General features: G+C 39.9%; 1 protein-coding gene across 7 annotated transcripts; it reads right to left on the bottom strand.

Annotated features, from left to right (window-relative positions):
• Positions 1 to 245: 245 nt before the first annotated feature.
• LOC120533256 (gastrula zinc finger protein XlCGF57.1-like) lies at positions 246 to 17,308 on the bottom strand. 7 transcript variants are annotated; one of them, XM_039760053.1, is made up of 5 exons: positions 16,943 to 17,308; positions 11,975 to 12,113; positions 11,251 to 11,340; positions 9,799 to 10,328; positions 246 to 2,696 (listed from the first exon to the last, which is right to left on the bottom strand). In XM_039760053.1, the coding sequence occupies exons 4-5, from the start codon at positions 10,292 to 10,294 to the stop codon at positions 1,180 to 1,182; spliced, it is 2,013 nt and encodes a 670-aa protein (XP_039615987.1). In that variant the 5' UTR covers positions 10,295 to 10,328; positions 11,251 to 11,340; positions 11,975 to 12,113; positions 16,943 to 17,308; the 3' UTR covers positions 246 to 1,179. The 7 variants fall into 7 exon arrangements, with proteins under 7 accessions (XP_039615987.1, XP_039615985.1, XP_039615988.1 ...); XM_039760051.1 differs by lacking the exon at positions 11,975 to 12,113; XM_039760054.1 differs by lacking the exon at positions 11,975 to 12,113 and having other exon boundaries at positions 11,251 to 11,337.
• Positions 17,309 to 17,714: the final 406 nt, after the last annotated feature.

The raw sequence follows: 17,714 nt of genomic DNA, 5'->3' as shown, positions 1-17,714 counted from the left end.
AGTACTGGGTGCAGTTTTGGTCTCCGGGCTACAAAAAGGACATAGAAGCGCTAGAAAAGGTCCAGAGAAGAGCGACTAGGCTGATTCAAGGGCTACAGGGGATGAATTATGAAGATTAAAAGAGCTGAGCATTTACAGTTTAAACAAAAGAAGATTAAGAGGTGACATGACTGAAGTGTTTAAAATCATGAAGGGAATTAGTACAGTGGATCGAGACTGTTACTTTTAAAATGAGTTCATGAAGAACATGGGGGCACAGATGGAAACTTGTTAAGGGGGAATTTCACACAAACATTAGGAAGTTTTTCTTCACACAGAGCACCTCTAGTTCTGACAAACTAGTGTGGTAGACCTTTAGGGATTTTCAAAACTAGTCTTGATGTTGTTTCAGAATAATTAAGTGGATAGGACTGGCGAGCTTTGTTGGGCTGAAAGGCCTACTCTCGTCTAGAGTGTTCTAATAAACGTGTGTGCATATCCAATGACAGCACCTCTGTAAGAACCCTTTACCACATTCAAGAGAGTTATAAGCGGAGGGTATTTCATTTATGTTTTTTCTGAAAAGCAGTCTCATCAATAAATAAAATCAGACATAGCGCAGAAGAGACACATGGCTTCTCTATAATGGGTTTCTAATTACATTCTCATCTGTATCAGATGGGGATGCTGTAAGGCGGGTTGGCAGCTTTAACTGTCGTGCAGCTATCATCACTGGGCACTGCACATTTCAGCTCTCTTCAACTGTCTAGGTTTCCTTGGAAATCTGGGAGAAGCCTAGATGACTCAGTTTAAACTGACCAACCTTTGAGAAGCATATAGTGCAGCCTGTCCTCCCTGGCTGTATTAAATCCTGGCACGGTACCCGTTCAGATGAGGCCCACAAACCACTGCAGAGAGTTACAAAGTTGGCACAGAATATCTTACGGTTAGGCCACACATTTACAATTATTGAAGAGCTCAGCCGTCCTCAACATTAACTTCCTCCATCTGCTGTTCTGACTCATTAGCACTTGGATCACTAGGTTTACAGGTTTCATCCTCAGGTCAGAAGGTTACTCAGCAGACACTCACACTGACAACCTTGTACAGAATGGTAGGTGAAGGGGTGGAGTGTATGCAGAGACAGATTCACCATCTTGAAAGACTCTTCAAAAGGCAGACGGAAACGAGACACAGAGGCTAGGGAAGATTGGCAGATTGCTTTAACAATAGTTGACTTTCTTTCGCCCTATGATCTTCTCCCGTGTGAATTCTAGTGTGTCTCACAAGACTGCTCTTGTTAAAGTACTGCTTGTCACACTCTGAGCAGGAAAAGGGCTTTACTCCAGTGTGAAATCTAGCGTGTCTTACAAGACTTCTCTTGGTGGAGAATTGCTTGTCGCATTCTGTACAGCAAAATGGCACTCTGCGGTGAATTCTAATGTGTCTCACGAGACTGCTGTTAGTCGAGAACTGCTTCTCACATTCTGAACAGCTGAAGGGCTTTACCCCAGTGTGAAACCTAATGTGTCTCATAAGACTGCTCTTGGCCGAGAACTGCTTATGGCATTCTGCACAGCAATAGGGCTTTACTCCAGTATGTATTGTTGTGTGTATCTTAAGATACTTACTAGTGGCGAATCGTTTGTTACATTCAGAACAGCAATACGGCTTCTCTCCAGTGTGAAGTTTTTTGTGTCTATGAAGATAGTCTCTGGAAGAGAATCGTTTCCCACATTCAGAACAGCAAAATGGTTTTTCACCCGTATGAATTTTAGAAGATACATGAGTTCTACTGTGTTTCCTAAGACTCTGCTTGTAAGAGAATCGTTTGCCACATTCTAAACAGCAATATGGTTTCTCTCCCATATGACTTCTTGTGTGGATCCTAAGACTTCTGCTGAATGTAAATTTTTTCCCACATTCAGAACAGCAGTATGGCTTCACTCCAGAGTGAAGTTTCATATGGCAATAAAGACCACTTCTAGTAAAGAATCTTTTGTCACATTTAGAACAGCAGTAGGACATCTCTTTTGTGTGAGTCCTTATGTGGGTCAGAAGGCTGCTCCTATGAGTGAATCGCTTGCCACATTCAGAACAGTGATATGGCTTCTCTCCAGTATGAATTATGCTGTGCATCTGAAGAGAGCCACGAGTAGTGAATCGTTTGCCACATTCGGAACACTGATACGGCTTCTCTCCCGTATGAAGTCTTGTGTGCAGCCGAAGACAGGTACTAGTAGTGAACTGCTTGTCACATTCAGAACAGTGATATGGCTTCTGTCCGGTGTGAAGTCTTGTGTGCAGCCGAAGATAGCTGCTGGAGGAGAATCGTTTGCCACATTCAGAGCAGTGATATGACTTATGTCCAGTGTGAAATCTTGAGTGAATCTGAAGGCTGCTATTGGTGGGGAATTGTTTGCCACACTTAGAACAACAATATGGCTTCTGTCTTGCACTTCCCTTCTCTTTGTACTTAAGAGTGCATATAAAACTTTTCCTTCGCTCTTGACAGACTAACGAAGTTAATGATACCATATTGTGTGGCTGTATTTGAGTGTTAATTCCATCCGTCCTTGTTAGCCTCACAACTGGCAGAGAAGTACCCGTCACAATGGCCATCGTTCTACTTCCTGGTCCAGATTTTGCTTTCCTGATATTCTCATCAGAGGTCTGAGTAAACGAAGGTAAGGAGATATCACCACTGTCTTGTAAATCTGCCAAAATATAAATTGAGCATTTAAGAATTAAGGACATTTGAGAGGAAGTAATCGTTTACCTAAGAAAATCTTATTCTTCTTAAAATAAAAACTCACAACCACATTCCCAACATAGTACTTTGAGTTAACGGCAAAAGTGGATTTTTTCTCTGCTTAACACTCGGCTTGACTGAAATCCAAAACGAAACACCAAATTTGGAAAACATTTCAAAAATAAGGGAGACAGCTTTTTTTATGAATGTTTTGGTTGAAACCTGTAAAAGATGCTTCCTTAAATTATAAAAAGCACACTGTCTCAAAGAGATTCCTGAGTAAAAGGCAGGTACTTTAAACTGGATCACTGGTGAAGAGTTTAAATACAGTAAACTTCAAAGAGTGATTCAGAGTGCAACTAAAACTGTCACTTCACTAGTAACTCATAAAGGGAGATTCTCATAATGTTTCTTAACATACGCTGGATTTGGATTCATAAATACAGAGCAGGATTTGTGCAATTGCAGAAATAAGACAAATCTCTCTATTATAAAAGAAAACCTTGAGACGAGACTTTTGCCCAGAGATTTCTTCAAGTCCTGACCTCCTCTCAACCAAGCCCGCGGTCCTCTAACCTCTCAGTCATCTGAATGCTTTTTGTCAGACACAGTTCCTGCGCTCTTATAAATTTTTATGTTATCCTAACTTTAAATTCCCAATAAAAGAAGACGTATTATGTCCAAATCTTATTGAAGAATTTCATCCCGAAGGGTTATCAACAGAAGAAATGAGTACACAGGCAGTCTTAGCACCGAGAAATGATGAAGTCAAACGAATTAATGGACAAAATTGTCGATTGGTTGCACGGCAAATTGGTTAAATTAGACTATGCTGAAGCAGTTGGCGGTGATGGTGTGGAAAATGAAAACATCAACTTAGAATATCTACAAACGTTAACACGGTGCGGTCTTCCACCGGCCAAATTACTGTTGAAAGAAGGCTGTATCGTAATGTCTGAGTGATGGGCTATGCAATAGGACAAGATTAGTTGTATTCAAAATTGCTCAAACAATTCTGACATGTAAAATTTTAACAGGCGACAAGAAAGGTAATGTAGTACATCTTCAGGGGATGACATTAGACACCAAAGGAGATCTTGATATGCCATTCGTATTAAAACGTTTACAGTTTCCTGTTAGAACAGCATTTTCTATGGCAATTAAAAAATCACGGGGACAAACATTCCAAAAAAATATTATTTATTAAAGAGAAAGAAACGATATTCACTCACAGGCAGTTATATGTTACGTTGTCACGATGAAAGTCCAAACACGGAATCAATATTCAATGTGATATTGATGAAAAGTTGATTAAAAAATTGTTTTTACTGAAATTTTACAGTAAAAGTGTAAGTTTAAAAAGTATTACGTGTTAATTTCAATGCCAAACAGAACAAAAAGTATAACTCAACGAATACCTCTAACGCAACATGAAACATAATTTATTTTCAAATTATTACGTTTTACTGTTTTTTACTGTGGCTAATTACTCGCTGTAATGTAAAATAGTTAGTTCTATTATGCATATGTAACAATTCCTATGAACATAATCTGTTTGAATTGTACATCTGCTTCCACATACGCGAGCGGCAGAACCGCAAAGTGGCTGGGCCGGGGGTTGGCGAGTGAAGCGAGCAGGGGGCACAGCCCCCTAGTCTATTATAAAAACACACAAGTGTCTGTCTGCCTGTCATGGTGCACACGGAAACTGACGGAACATCGGGGAATGAGGGAAGCACTGATAAAGAGGGTAGGAAGTGCAAAAGTGGTGTATGAAGAGGGCAATGAAGAGGTGGGCAGTGAGGAGAGCGGAGGATAGGGATATCACTTTTTTTTTTTGTTCTTTTTTTCGCCTTATACAATTTCTTGCATTAGGAATATGTTAGTTTTCTCATAAGTGCAAGGTCAGCCATTTTACAGCACCACTGGAGCAAATACAGGTTAAGGGTCTTGCTCAAGGGCCTAGCAGAGTAGGACCTCTTTTGGCAGTGACGAGGATTCGAACCAGCAACCTTCTGGATACCAGCACAGATCCTTAGCCTCAGAGCCACCACTTGGTTCAAGTTGAACTACAGAGATAAATAAGAGTGCCAGGCAGCATATTTATATACATACAGTATGCATACAGAGATATACCTGAGCAATATGGATTTGTATTCTATAGTCCCAATCAGCTAAAGATTATAGGTAAGTTGTATGTTGTCAATTTTAGATCTGACCTAGAGAGGTGTCATCTGTGGCTGCTGCTGATGCACAAGAGAGGATCTGTGACTTTTGAAGACCTAAAGTCAACTGACAACATTATCTATAGAACATTTGCTGAGTTGACAAGAGCAAGGTGGGTTGATCAATGATGATCATGTGTAGGACAAAATGGTGGAGGACATGACTGTGTCTGGAAGGCTGCCACAACTGCCCCAGACATCTGCATCAGCATGCGTCTTTGCCTTGCCAACCAAAGCAACAGACCTGTTTGATAAATACAGCATGTTTTTGAACAAAGGTTACCCTCGGTGGCATGGGGTTCATGGAAAAGTTACAGCAAATGTAGGAATCTGGCATTGCTAGAGACTGAGAGGTTGCTTCAGCAACACAGCAAATGATGTTGCGATGTCCACTTAAGGACACCAAAAGCTGTAGAGGGATACAACAACATTTGATTCTATAGCACATTTTCATACAAGCAATGTAGCTCAAAGTGCTTAACATGATGAAAAAAGACAAAATAAACAATTGAAATTAGGGAAAACTAATTAACATAGAATAAAAGTAAGGTCCGATGGCCAGGAAGGACTGAAAAAACTCCAGACGGCTGGAGAAAAAAATAAAATCTACAAGAACCCTGCAGACTATTTTGACACTTCAAGACACCATGATAAGGCAAGGCACGCGTTTAGGACTATGAATGAGATTAAGACAGCCATGGGAGATGTGACAACGTGCTCAAGTTGCTTTTTAGCAACAATTTTTATGTTTTCAACTTTCAATACTTAATATTTTAAAGTTCCATACTATTTTTTTTTTATTTAAAAAATTCACTTTTAAACTGAACTGTTCAAAGTTTTACTTTTTTGAAATATAAAATGTTCTTTTGCTGCTTAAGATTTTCTATTTTACTATCAATTTAAGTTTTAAAAAAAAAAAGCTTTTTCAGCTGTTTCTTGCATATTTAAATTTAACCTCTGTTCAAAATGTCTTACTTAAATAATGATTAAAATCAACACGTTTAAATCAAGAGAATAATAAAATGTAATTAAAAAAAAAACTGTAGTGAGAAGTCAAGCAAAATGACACCTTTTATTGGCTAACTAAAAAGATTACAATATGCGAGCTTTCGAGGCAACTCAGGCCCCTTCCTTCTTTAGGCAATGAACTTCCATTTTCAATTTCTGAATCACTAATCAAGTAGTTTAAGAAGCGATCATTGAGAAGGAAAAAAAAAGAAAAAGAAGAAAGCCGAGAACAAGTAACACATTTGCATTTGCTTAAATACTGGACCATAAATTACACGTTACAATCACCCACAGAGATAAGGAGAGATGATAGGCCAGGATTCCGTTATTGATTTTAAGTCAAAGTGCTGAAAGGACTTTGGCCGTTCAATGGCTCCATGTTTAATGTTCAGTTCTGATTTAACGATTCCAGCCAGACCTCCGGCCTCCCCTGAGCTACGTGGACCACACAGAGCCGCCTCATTTAGAGATGCCAGCTCTCTATGCTGGACTGACGACTAGCAAATATGTTGATAAAACATTTTGCATGGTTTTTCTTTATAAACTACACAGTGAAACTGGAATATCAGAAAGTGATTCAGGAGGCATGTTTTTCAGTTCTTCAAATCGTCTTTGAAATAAAGAAGTCAGTGGGTAACTGATGTTACATATTATCAGAAATTGGAAAAACAAAAATCAAATTCTCACTTGGAGGATCTGTGCAAAACTTCCTCAAAACCTGGCAGGATCTGATCAGTAACATTTTAGAATAAGCATTTAAATTGAGGAAGTGGATTCTCTCCCCTCTTTTTTTATTGCATTTATTAATTTATCTGTTTACTTATTTTTACTAGCTTTAAGTTTTACTCTGCTCACCTAACTTTCTTTGTCATGGGTGGGGGTTTGATTTATTTCAAACCCCATTTTGTTAAACTTGACTTGTTTGTATGGAAGATAGATAGATAGATAGATAGATAGATAGATAGATAGATAGATAGATAGATAGATAGATAGATAGATAGATAGATAGATAGATAGATAGATAGATAGATAGATAGATAGATAGATAGATAGATAGATAGATAGATAGATAGATAGATAGATAGATAGATAGATAGTCAGGGATGCCAGGGGCGCCTTGAAGGACCAGAAGAGGGTCTACGCCCGCCCTGGATCACGTGGGGGCCGCCACCCTGGTTGCTTTGGGGGCCACGGGTAGAGGGCTTAGAAGCCCAACCCTGTAGGGGCCCGTGGTCACCGCCAGGGGGCGCCTCAATGCCTTGGGAACCCTGGACCTCAGCACTTCCGCCACACCAGGAAGTAGTGGGGGGGAAGAGAAACAGGGACACCCGGAGAGCTTCTGGGAGAACAGCCGGCACTTCCGCCACACTGGGGCGTGTCAGCAGGAGATTGCCGGGGAGCACCTGGAGCTCATCTGGGTGCGGATAAAAGGTGCTGCCTCCCTTCATTCGAGGCGAGAGTCGGGAGCGGAGTGAACTGAGCCTACTGGAGGAGGCAAGGAGGCGGCCTGAAGAAGGAAGTAAGGCATTGTGGCCAGGACTTTGGGGGTTTGTGTGGCACTGAACTGTAAATAACATTGTAAATAAATGTGTTTGTGGGTGACATGAACGTGTCCGCCTGTCTGTGTCTGGGCCAGTCTCCACAATAGATAGATAGTAGGGCACTACATAATGATAGACAGATAGATACAGTAGATAGATAGACAGACAGACAGATAGTGAATGGCACTATATAACGTAGATAGATAGATAGATATGCGATGAACAAATGCTCGCACACAATTGTAACCACAAGAAAAGCAATACTGCAGCTCAAAGCAAGATTTAAGAAATAGACTGCTAAAGCAATGGAGGCCGTTTGTGTTCGTAAAGACGTTGTGCCAAGTAGGTGGAACATGGTGGACCGATTTCTAGCAGATACGTTGATAAATATTGTATTTGTAAGCTAGGTTAAGGGAATGTAATATTTGATACAGTTTAAGGAGGCATGAGGTCACAAGGATGGCCTGTGCCACATTCACACGTCTGCCATTATTTTTTCTTCCGTAATGATCTCACGCTCTGTATTGCTTTGTTATTGATTTTTCCATTATGGTGAAGTGTGTTCATGGTGAACTCCTCAATATTAAATGCTCTGTTAGGAGCAAACATCCGCCTGGAATGCAGTATTCTTAAAAATGGCGCACATACTGTAGCACTCTTTGTTCTGGAGTACACCATGCAGCTCAGAGGTCTGATCACAAGCGTATCAAATATGCCAAACGTCTGCATCAACGTTTGATCTGCTTAATACGCGGTCCATCAAAGATAAAAGCACTGCTACTGTCTCAATTAATTAGGGACCAAACTTTCTGTTTGTTACACCTATTTAAATGGAGATAAAACTCAGTGGAGGAAAGTGGGCCACAAATTATTTATTTTAATATGTCTTAGATTGGTTTACATGTCACACTAACCGGCATATTTTATTGATTTGCATTTGTACAACACTGGTTTCACTTGTATAAGTGGTAATGGTGTAGAAGTGTGCAATTATTGGTTTATGCATTGTGGTGGACACCTGGAAGGACCGCAAGAGGGACAATACCTTCCCTGGACCACTAAGATGCCCTAGTCTGCATTGTGGCCTCGGGATCAGAGCTTAGACGCCCAACCCTGTTGCGGCCCATGGTCACAGCCAGGGGGCACCCAGAGGATTATAAAGCCTTGGAAGTGCCACCAGAAGATCATCACAGATACCTGGATCACATCCAGGGCATTATAAAAGGGGCTGCCTCACTCCATTAGTGTGTACGTGTGGAGGAGTGAGGGTGGCAGAAAGAGAGAAAGAAGGGACTGAGTATTTGGCTGCTTAGAGCATTGTGTGGTGCTGCACAATATTGAAGAATATAAATAAACGTGTGTGTTTTTGGACAATTGGTGTCTGTCTGTCCATCTGTGTACGGTGGGCTGAAACTCCACAGGTTACCTTTAGTTGTTAGGTTGTGGTTATGTACAATTGGTCTACTTACATATAGCAATGGTTTTAAGTATAAATTAAACTCGTTTCCTGCACATTTTCTACTGGTTTCACATGGCTCTCATGTATGAACTCTGTTGGTTTCCTGTATGTTACAGATTCTCTTTTTAATTTTTTTTTTGTGTGTGTAAAACTGGTATATTGTGTGTACCACACTGGTTTTTTGTATACATGTGATCAATTTTGTGGGCACAACTTAATGTGCACACTCGGTCACAACTTTGGTTGTGTGTGCTGTTTTGGTTGTTCACATGAGCTTGGACAGCAATGGATGGCTTCAAGAATCTTAACCTCAGGGCTGCTACTGCTGTTTCCGATCACGATGACGAACGGGTCAGAGTGATGCCATTAAAAAGGTGATCCTTTACTTTGCGTTTAATATTTGTAATTAATTCAGACCACTTTGCAGACATCTCTTTTCACTTTGACATTTTAAAAGTCTTTGTCACAAAAAAGCCAAATTAAAGCCACTGTGGTTCAAAGTGGCATAACAACAAGTATTAAAATGATCAAGTAGAACAATAAATTATTCAGATAGACAGTAATGGCTTTAATGAATGACAGTCACTCTCAATCTGCTGTCTAAAGGGTTAAACTTACTTTTTTTTACTGTTGAAATAGGAGTGCTTTAGGGTAAGCAATTGAGAAAAAAAAAAGTAAAGAGCAATTCCGAGCTGTTCAGGGAGAACAATATTTTAAGAAAATTATGAATGTGACTTGCGGTGCCAAATCCATAGACCAAAGCAAACCTAAATTTCAGATTTCAATTAAAAGAAAAGTTCATGAGGTATATGAAATTGGCCATGTAGCACCTACCTGCTCCAGAATCACTTGAACCCGATGCTACTACAGGCCTCTTCACATCAGATTCCAAAGACTCGGACTTCATGGGGTCACAACGATGCCGTAGGGAGTTGTTACTACTGGGTGCAAAGTCCAATCCAGGATAAAAACCCAGACAGTCAGACTCCAATTTCAAGTCTTCTTCTTTCACACCATTTTTTAGTTTATTGTTCTGCATGTTGGTGATCTGAGGTGTAGCCTCCGTGTCTTTTTTAATGTCAAGAGCAACCGTTTCACAATCCTCCTCTTTAATGCTGCCACCCTCCTGCTGGATATGTGCAGACTCCCATTCACAGTCCTCTTCCTTAATGCTCATACTTCTTTTCTCCACAGTATACATGGAAGGAAGGTCATTCTGCAGTAATGGAATCCTCACTTCATCATCATCATGCATTTGTTTAGAGACCCCCTCTTCACATTTGTATCCCACATTTAGAGGTTCTTGGACAGATGGGCATGCCTCAGCCATACTGTGCAGCTGGTAATGTCACCTTTCTTCTTCTCTGTCGAAAAAGCAGAGAAGATGACATGGAGATGGACTTAAATATGTGATGTATCTGCTCTACTATATTTTAAATAGACCTCTGTGGTGATAAAGCTTGTATTCAAATGATAAACTTAAAATATAATCGTGCTCACTGCAGAACTGATTAAAAGAGGAACTTGAGGAATCATGAACAGCTGAGCTACCACAGGCTGTATGAATGGACAGACAAGAGACCCATGACCACAGGTAGCACACCAGCGGGTAGAATGTTGAAGAATAATTAAGGTCATGCCTGTCACAACCTGGACAGAAGAGAGGACTTAGCCTTTCATCTACGAGACCCCAAGTGGCCCAAGGGGTGCAGTGCAGAAGGAAAGTGTATGATTGGTATAAACATGGTGCCCTCCATCTCTTCATTCCATCAGCTTAATCTAGAGACTATGACAGACAGGCTCACATTAACAATGTTAAATCTATCAGTAAATAAAAGTCTACAAAATCTCCACAGCTTACTTTGCTGCTTATCACATACAGACAAGTTGAGCAGCTGGCCCTGTGGTGTGAACAGGACAATCTGGAACTAAACACTGTGAAAACTGTGGGGATGACAGGAGAGGTCCCACAATATTATCCCCACACTCCATACTTAACAGTTGTGGAAACCTTCATGTTTCTGGGATCCATAATCTCCCAGCACTTGAATCGGTAGACCAATGTAGGATCCATCATAAAAAAAAAAAAGGGCACATCGTCATATGGACTTTCTGTGCCAGCTGAGGAAATTCAACCTTCCACAGGAGCCGCTGATTCAATTTTACACAGAAGTCATTGAGTCTGTTCTCAGCTCATCTAAAAGAGTCTGGCTCAGATCAGGAACTAAACAAGCTACAACAAAGAGTCGGGTCTGACAAAAATATCACTGGTGCCAGTCTACCCACCTTACAGGACCTGTGCCATTCCAGAGTGATGAAATAGGGAGGAAAATCATCACCGACGTCTCACATGCAGGCCACAACCTTTTTAAACTTCTTCCAATGGCCAGGTGTTATAGATTGATATACACCAAAACAAACAAGCAGAGATGAGAATATAAGAACAGTTTATATACCACAGACCAACAAGCTCACAAATAGTTAATACATCTTAAACAGGCTGGGCAGCACAACCCACCCAGGGTCTTACAATACTGTTTACATATTGTTAATACTTCTTCTTTTAATACTTTTTTCAGCTGTACTTTGTATCCATTATACATAAACACACACATATACATACATATATATACACATACACGCACACATATACATATATATTAAATATAATAGAATTTTTATCGAGTAATAGAGTTATAAAATACATAGTATATTATTTAAAATAATAAAATAAAACAGTTATAATAGATTAATAATATCTGAATGGTGGGTGTGTGTCAGACAAAAACGGCCAAACAGAATAATACCAAACTCAAAACCTTTTTTTGAGCCAAATTGTGCAAGAGAAAGAGGCACTCAAATACCGTAATTCTGCAATTAATTATGAATTCTTCTCATCAATTGCTATCGTACTGACTTACTTAAAGAACAGAAAGATTAGCGTCAGAGTGGTAAATAATTACGGAAATGTTAGAGAACAGTTTGGGAAACTTGGTTCTTATATACATACCTTCTCTGTCTTGATGTTTAATCTCAGGTGTGTGTATGTCGATTATGTAATGTATGTCACGAAAACCGCCGATCAATGCCTTGTATGGATGCAAATTTGGCCAGTCACTCTGGTTCTGCTTAATCTCACCATCAGCCGTCTACAGATTACCAGAGAAAACAAAGAAGTGGAGTCTGAGTGGAAGTTAACCTGAGTGGAGCCACAAGTGGAGCTACAGACTGCATCTCCGCACCAGGCAGGTAAGTAAGTGGATACCAGGACAAGAGCTGGGGATTATTTAGAGTGTTATATTTCCGAGAGTGAGATCAGGGTCACCCCAAGACTCTTTCAAGACAAGATAGTAGAATTCAGAAATGAATAAAAAAAAAAACACACACCGCCTGACCGCCACTCCATCAATGATTTGTTAAAGCTCACTACCCGCTAGCCTTGAGTCAGTCCATATGCTCTGCACTTCTTACAATCTGGACACCAACATGCCAACCTCCTAACCGCCACCATGCTGCTTATGTACAGTGAGAGCTAAAACATATCTCATTAGGTCATCTTTACATCCTCAGTACCTTTGTTAGTTGCTAGTAACTTTTTTTTTTTTTTAGCCCAATAATCGATAAAATCTGAAGAGATCAGAGTACCTCAAACTGACCCCTCTGGTACCCCTGATCACCCTCAAGCAATGCAGTAAAAGCTCATTCTGGTAATAAAGTACCATTTTCTGTTCTTAAACCAGTTTCCCACTCATTTGTAAACCGTGTGCTAGATTTCTGTTTTTGTAGATTGTTAACTAATCTCTCATGATAGGCTGTGTTAAAAATGTTAAAACAGGAGTAGTCTGGCAACAGTAGAGAGAGAGATTAGAAAAAAAAAAAAAAACCAAACCTCTCTACCTCTGTATAAGTTAAACTACTGAGAATCACAAGGAAGTCTTTTATTTGTCCAGCGAGGGATAACTCAGTGATCTAAGAGTGCTAAATCAATTTATATGCAAAAACGCTGTCAATGGCAAGCCAGGATGTGTCACGTTATTATTCATCACCATTTAAATGTGACGTAATATTAAAAGTCAGGTGGAGTGGTGGCTCTGAGGTACGGATCTGCACTGGGAATCTGAGGGTTGCCAGTTCAAATCCAGTAAATGCCAAAAGTGACTCTACTCCATTGACCCTTGAGCAAAGCCATTAACCTGCAATTGCTCAGTCCTGGGTATGACGTTAATCTGCATCCAGCCCTGCATGTCGTCCCTCCAACCCACAGGGAAAAACCTGGGGGTTGCTGGCAGAATTGGCCCCCCAGCCAGAACTTAGCCAAAACTTCACACTGCTCCATTGCTCCTGGTACTGAGGTGTCACCCGTCGCATGGCTGCACTTGAGTTTGTCATGAGGTGGGAGCGGCAATGCGCCGTATCCGCGTGTACTCCTAACCTCTAACATTAAAAGAAGATAACATCATTAAGAATAACACGGAGAGAGAAATAAACAGCAAAATCAGATTCTTCATCAAAAAATAAACAGTGGAATAAAAGATGCATATAAACAAACGAGAGATGAAAATAAAACAATCATTAGCTACGTCAACGGAACGTTCTTAATATTCTGCTCTATTTTTGCTAATTTATCGTTTATTTTGTGTGTGTGAAAGCGTTAGGTTCGTCAAAAATTTTGATCTCTGGATTTCTCAATGTTTTAGGGTCCCCTGATACTGACAACATTAATATTACGATGATAGGTGTCTGTGTGTGTCACAGCTTCTTGTGGACGGTCTAGAGCTAAAACGGCTGGACGGAAAAATACCAAACTCTAAACGTAAGCCTGTTATGAGAAGACGACATGCTGATTAGTTTTTGAGCCAAATCATTAAAAAGAAAGAGGCACTCAAATACCGCAATTCTGCCATTAATTGTGAATTCTTCTCGTTGATTGCTATCGTAAGGACTTATTTTATGATCAGAAAGATCAGCATCAGAGCGGTGAATAATTACTGATATGTTCGAGAAGAGTTCGGGGAACTTGGTTCCGAGAGTGCAACGCCTACTGCCGCTCATGGCTGAATTTTTAATGTGACAGCAGAATGACGTCAGAGAGATAGAAATCACGTTAAGCTTACTGGTCGATAGTTACTTGGATCTGCCCAATCACTCTTTTAACACAACAGCATTACTATTTGCTATCTTCCACTCTGTAGGAATGTCTCCAGTGTGCAGAGGTTTTAAAAAAATAAATAAATGTATGAATTTAGGGTTTATATCTGTACTCACTGACCTCCTGAAGAACACGAGTGTAAATATGATCTGGTCCTGGTGATTTGTTCGATTTTAGCCTATTTAATCTGAGCAGCACTTCTCCCTCTACAATTTCCAAATCACTCAGAACCTCCTTAGTTGTCCCTGTTGCTTTTAGCGTGTGATCATCACGCGTATAAACTTCAACAAAATGCAAATTCTAAGCATTTGCTATTTCACTCTCTGCATATTCTAGCTCACCTTTACCATTCCTAATGTTCTTCACCTCGTCCTTGACCATTCTTTTGATACTGAAATGATCTCCTTGGGTCATCTTTTGCCTTTTTTTGATATATATATATATATATATAAACATTGGCGAATTCATTATTATTGTCGTTTTACTCTCATGATACCCTGCTAGATATCTGTTAAGCACTCAGCATGGTAAATGCACCACACACATATACTGTATATGATATCATAAATAAAGTGTAATTCGCTAGAAGAGGCAATTTATTTAAGTGTAGTGCTTACTTTGGCTTATTATGGACTTGTTCCTTTCACAAATGGATCATTAAAAGTGTTCAATCAAAAAGAAAAGCAAACTTTATTCATATTAATGCATATCTGAAGGGTGTTCAGTTATAAACAGGAATTTTCATGCTCTGTTCTTATAAAGTACTGCAAGGCAGATGTGACTCATTGGACAAACACACGCATGCCTTAAGTTATCATTAGTAAGGCCATCTGCTCTTCTACCCTTCCTGTCAGTTGTAATCAACGTGTCGGAGCAGAAGGTACACAGGAGTGTTGCGCAGCAAATTATTATAAGATTTTTGACAAATGAAGGAGTCAGTTCATCTCAGGTTTATTACAGACTTAAAAATCAGTTTGGGGATGAGTGTCTCTCTCTCTCTCTCTCGGTCTAAAGTGTGTGATTCATGCAAGTCATTCAGAGAGAGAGACTCGCTATCATCTCTTCGGTCCACTTAAGGCATTTTTAGGAGGGACGGAATTCAAGTCGAATGACGAGGTTACTGATGCTGTACAAGAATGGGTCAACATGCAGTCAAGAGACTTCTATTTCTGGCATTAAGAAGCTTTCCGAGTGCTGGAACAATAGAAAAACAGTGTGGAAGTCATTTAATTGTATTCAATAAATAAAGTGTAGCTCATAAATTCCTGTTTATATTTGAACGCCCCTTGTAAAATAAAATATTACTATATTTGTTGCAGGCAGTGTGGCATATTGGTTAAGGCTTTGGATTTCAAACCCTGGGGCTGTGGGCTCAAATCCCATTACTGACACTGTGTGACTCTGAGCAAGTGCCTGTGCTCCCACTGGAAAACCAAAAGAGATGTAATCAATTGGATCATAAATGTTGTAAGTCGCCTTGGAGAAAAGCATCAGCCAAATAAGTAAACGTAATGCAATAATAGTCATGAAAGCAAGTTCTTAACAGTGTTGCCTGGCCGTTCAGAAGTGGGAAAATAAATAAAAATACAGTAGAGCACTTTTGAATTAAATGAGAACACTATACGGAATATACATATCTTTAACCCATTATTATACAAGTCTATACTTTTAAATTACACAAGCATACAGTATGTACATATTTTGAACCCCCAGTATTGTTTTACTCGTACATCTGAATATACGGGCCTATTTTAATCTATCCGTTATTGTACAAATACAGTGTATTGTTTGTTACAATTAACACTTTAGCTCTTTGTTCTTAAATAGATACGTTTACTGTTTGTTACGATTTAGCAATACTGACTTGAAGACGCTACTGGGGTCAATGCAGCATCCAAACGCGGGTCCGTCGTTACAATTGGGTGCCAGTTGTTTACTGTTTAATACGCAGGTCTAACGCCCTTTGGTAATTGAAGAGTTTTTCATTTACCTAGTTTAGCGAATTTTTAAAAGCAGCTGTGTGGATATTGCAGGAGTCCAACTTGATACATGCGGCGATTTGTGGTAAAATGTTTAGCAACCATCGCTGTTATACTTCGACAATCAGGTATGCGTGCTTTCTCTATTTCGAGTTCATGGCTGCTACGATTTCGGTAAACCACCAGATGTCACTGTGCTCATATTTTTCGACGCTCCAAAACATTGGATTTGTTTGTTTTGTTCCCGGCATAATCAGGAAGACGACACAAAAGCTTCACGGGGCTTCGTTAGTCTATCTGCACTAAATTAAGTTTAACTCAAAATTAAACAAAGAACCTCAAAATCTAATGAACGAGGAAATAAACATACAAGCGCGACGACAGCCGACTACGTGATCGCATTAAAACGGGACTCGACAATGAGCGTGCATGGGGGCTCCTGAAGACACATGAATGACCCGTGCAGCTACAAGTCTCAAAGAAGGCTTAAATCTCCAGGTCCCACCGTTAAGCTCCAGTTTAAAGGAAAAAGAGCGCACAAACTGCGCTGTACCCTCCATAAACGCTGAATCCGTCATGAGCGGAACACTACGGAGTGAAAGCACGCACATATTCACGAAAATCAAAGTGCCCTCAGTGTTTTTAAACGGCCGCTACTGCCCCAAAGCCAACGCTCCAGCATCAGGGACATACGAATACAAATTCTTCAACGGCAGTGAGCCGATGACACGTGAACAGACCCGGGCACTCCGCTGAGCTCGAGCAGCTACAAATCCCGATCAGGAGTCGCTGAACCTCTGCGCCCTTTATGAGGTAATTTTTCTTTATTATCCACCTCGCTAGTACGTACCTTCTGTCCTCCGGGAAACGGCTTATCCAGCTGAACCAGACGGAATGGAGAGCGCGACACAAGCAACATGGGCAACCAAAAAGCGATCCTTCCGGAAAAAGAGAACGTGTCAAAATAAAAGTACTAAACGTTAGCTGTACTGATCGAGCTTCATGCGCAGTGTATGCAGTGGTTCCCAAACTCGGCCCTGTGGAAACCATGGTGGCTGCAGGATTTTGCTCGGTGGTGATAATTGATCTAATTTAATCAGCTGGTCATTTTTTCTCTTCTCTAATTCTTAATTCAGAAAAGCACAACAGTATTACTTTTAAATGGCATTTAGGCATATTTCTATTCTTGCTATACTGTAGTTTGAAATACACAACTATCTTTTGTTGTGTTCCCGTTACTTTGCCCTTTTTCTGTGTAGTTTGCGCTGTTCATTATATCGTAATAATGACAGTTCAAAACAGATAGCGCAGAATGATGATAACAACAACAACAATATTTATTTATATAGCACATTTTCATACAAAAAATGTAGCTCAAAATGCTTTACAAAATGAAGAATAGAAAAATAGAAGACAAATTAAAAAATAAAAATAAGTCAACATTAATTAACATAGAATAAGTAAGGTCCGATGGCCAGGGTGGACAGAAAAAGCAAAAAAAAAAAAAAAAACTCCATAGGCAGGAGAAAAAAAATAAAATCTGTAGGATTCCAGACCAAGAGACCACCCAGTCCCCTCTGATGATATACTTCTTCATCATTAGATCCACTAATTGGAATAAA

Source organism: Polypterus senegalus, chromosome 8 (genome assembly GCF_016835505.1).
Source record: "Polypterus senegalus isolate Bchr_013 chromosome 8, ASM1683550v1, whole genome shotgun sequence".
In the NCBI taxonomy this organism is placed as follows: domain Eukaryota; kingdom Metazoa; phylum Chordata; class Cladistia; order Polypteriformes; family Polypteridae; genus Polypterus; species Polypterus senegalus.
The sequence above is the reverse complement of the archived record's forward strand: the minus strand, read 5'-3'. Positions and strand labels throughout refer to the sequence as shown.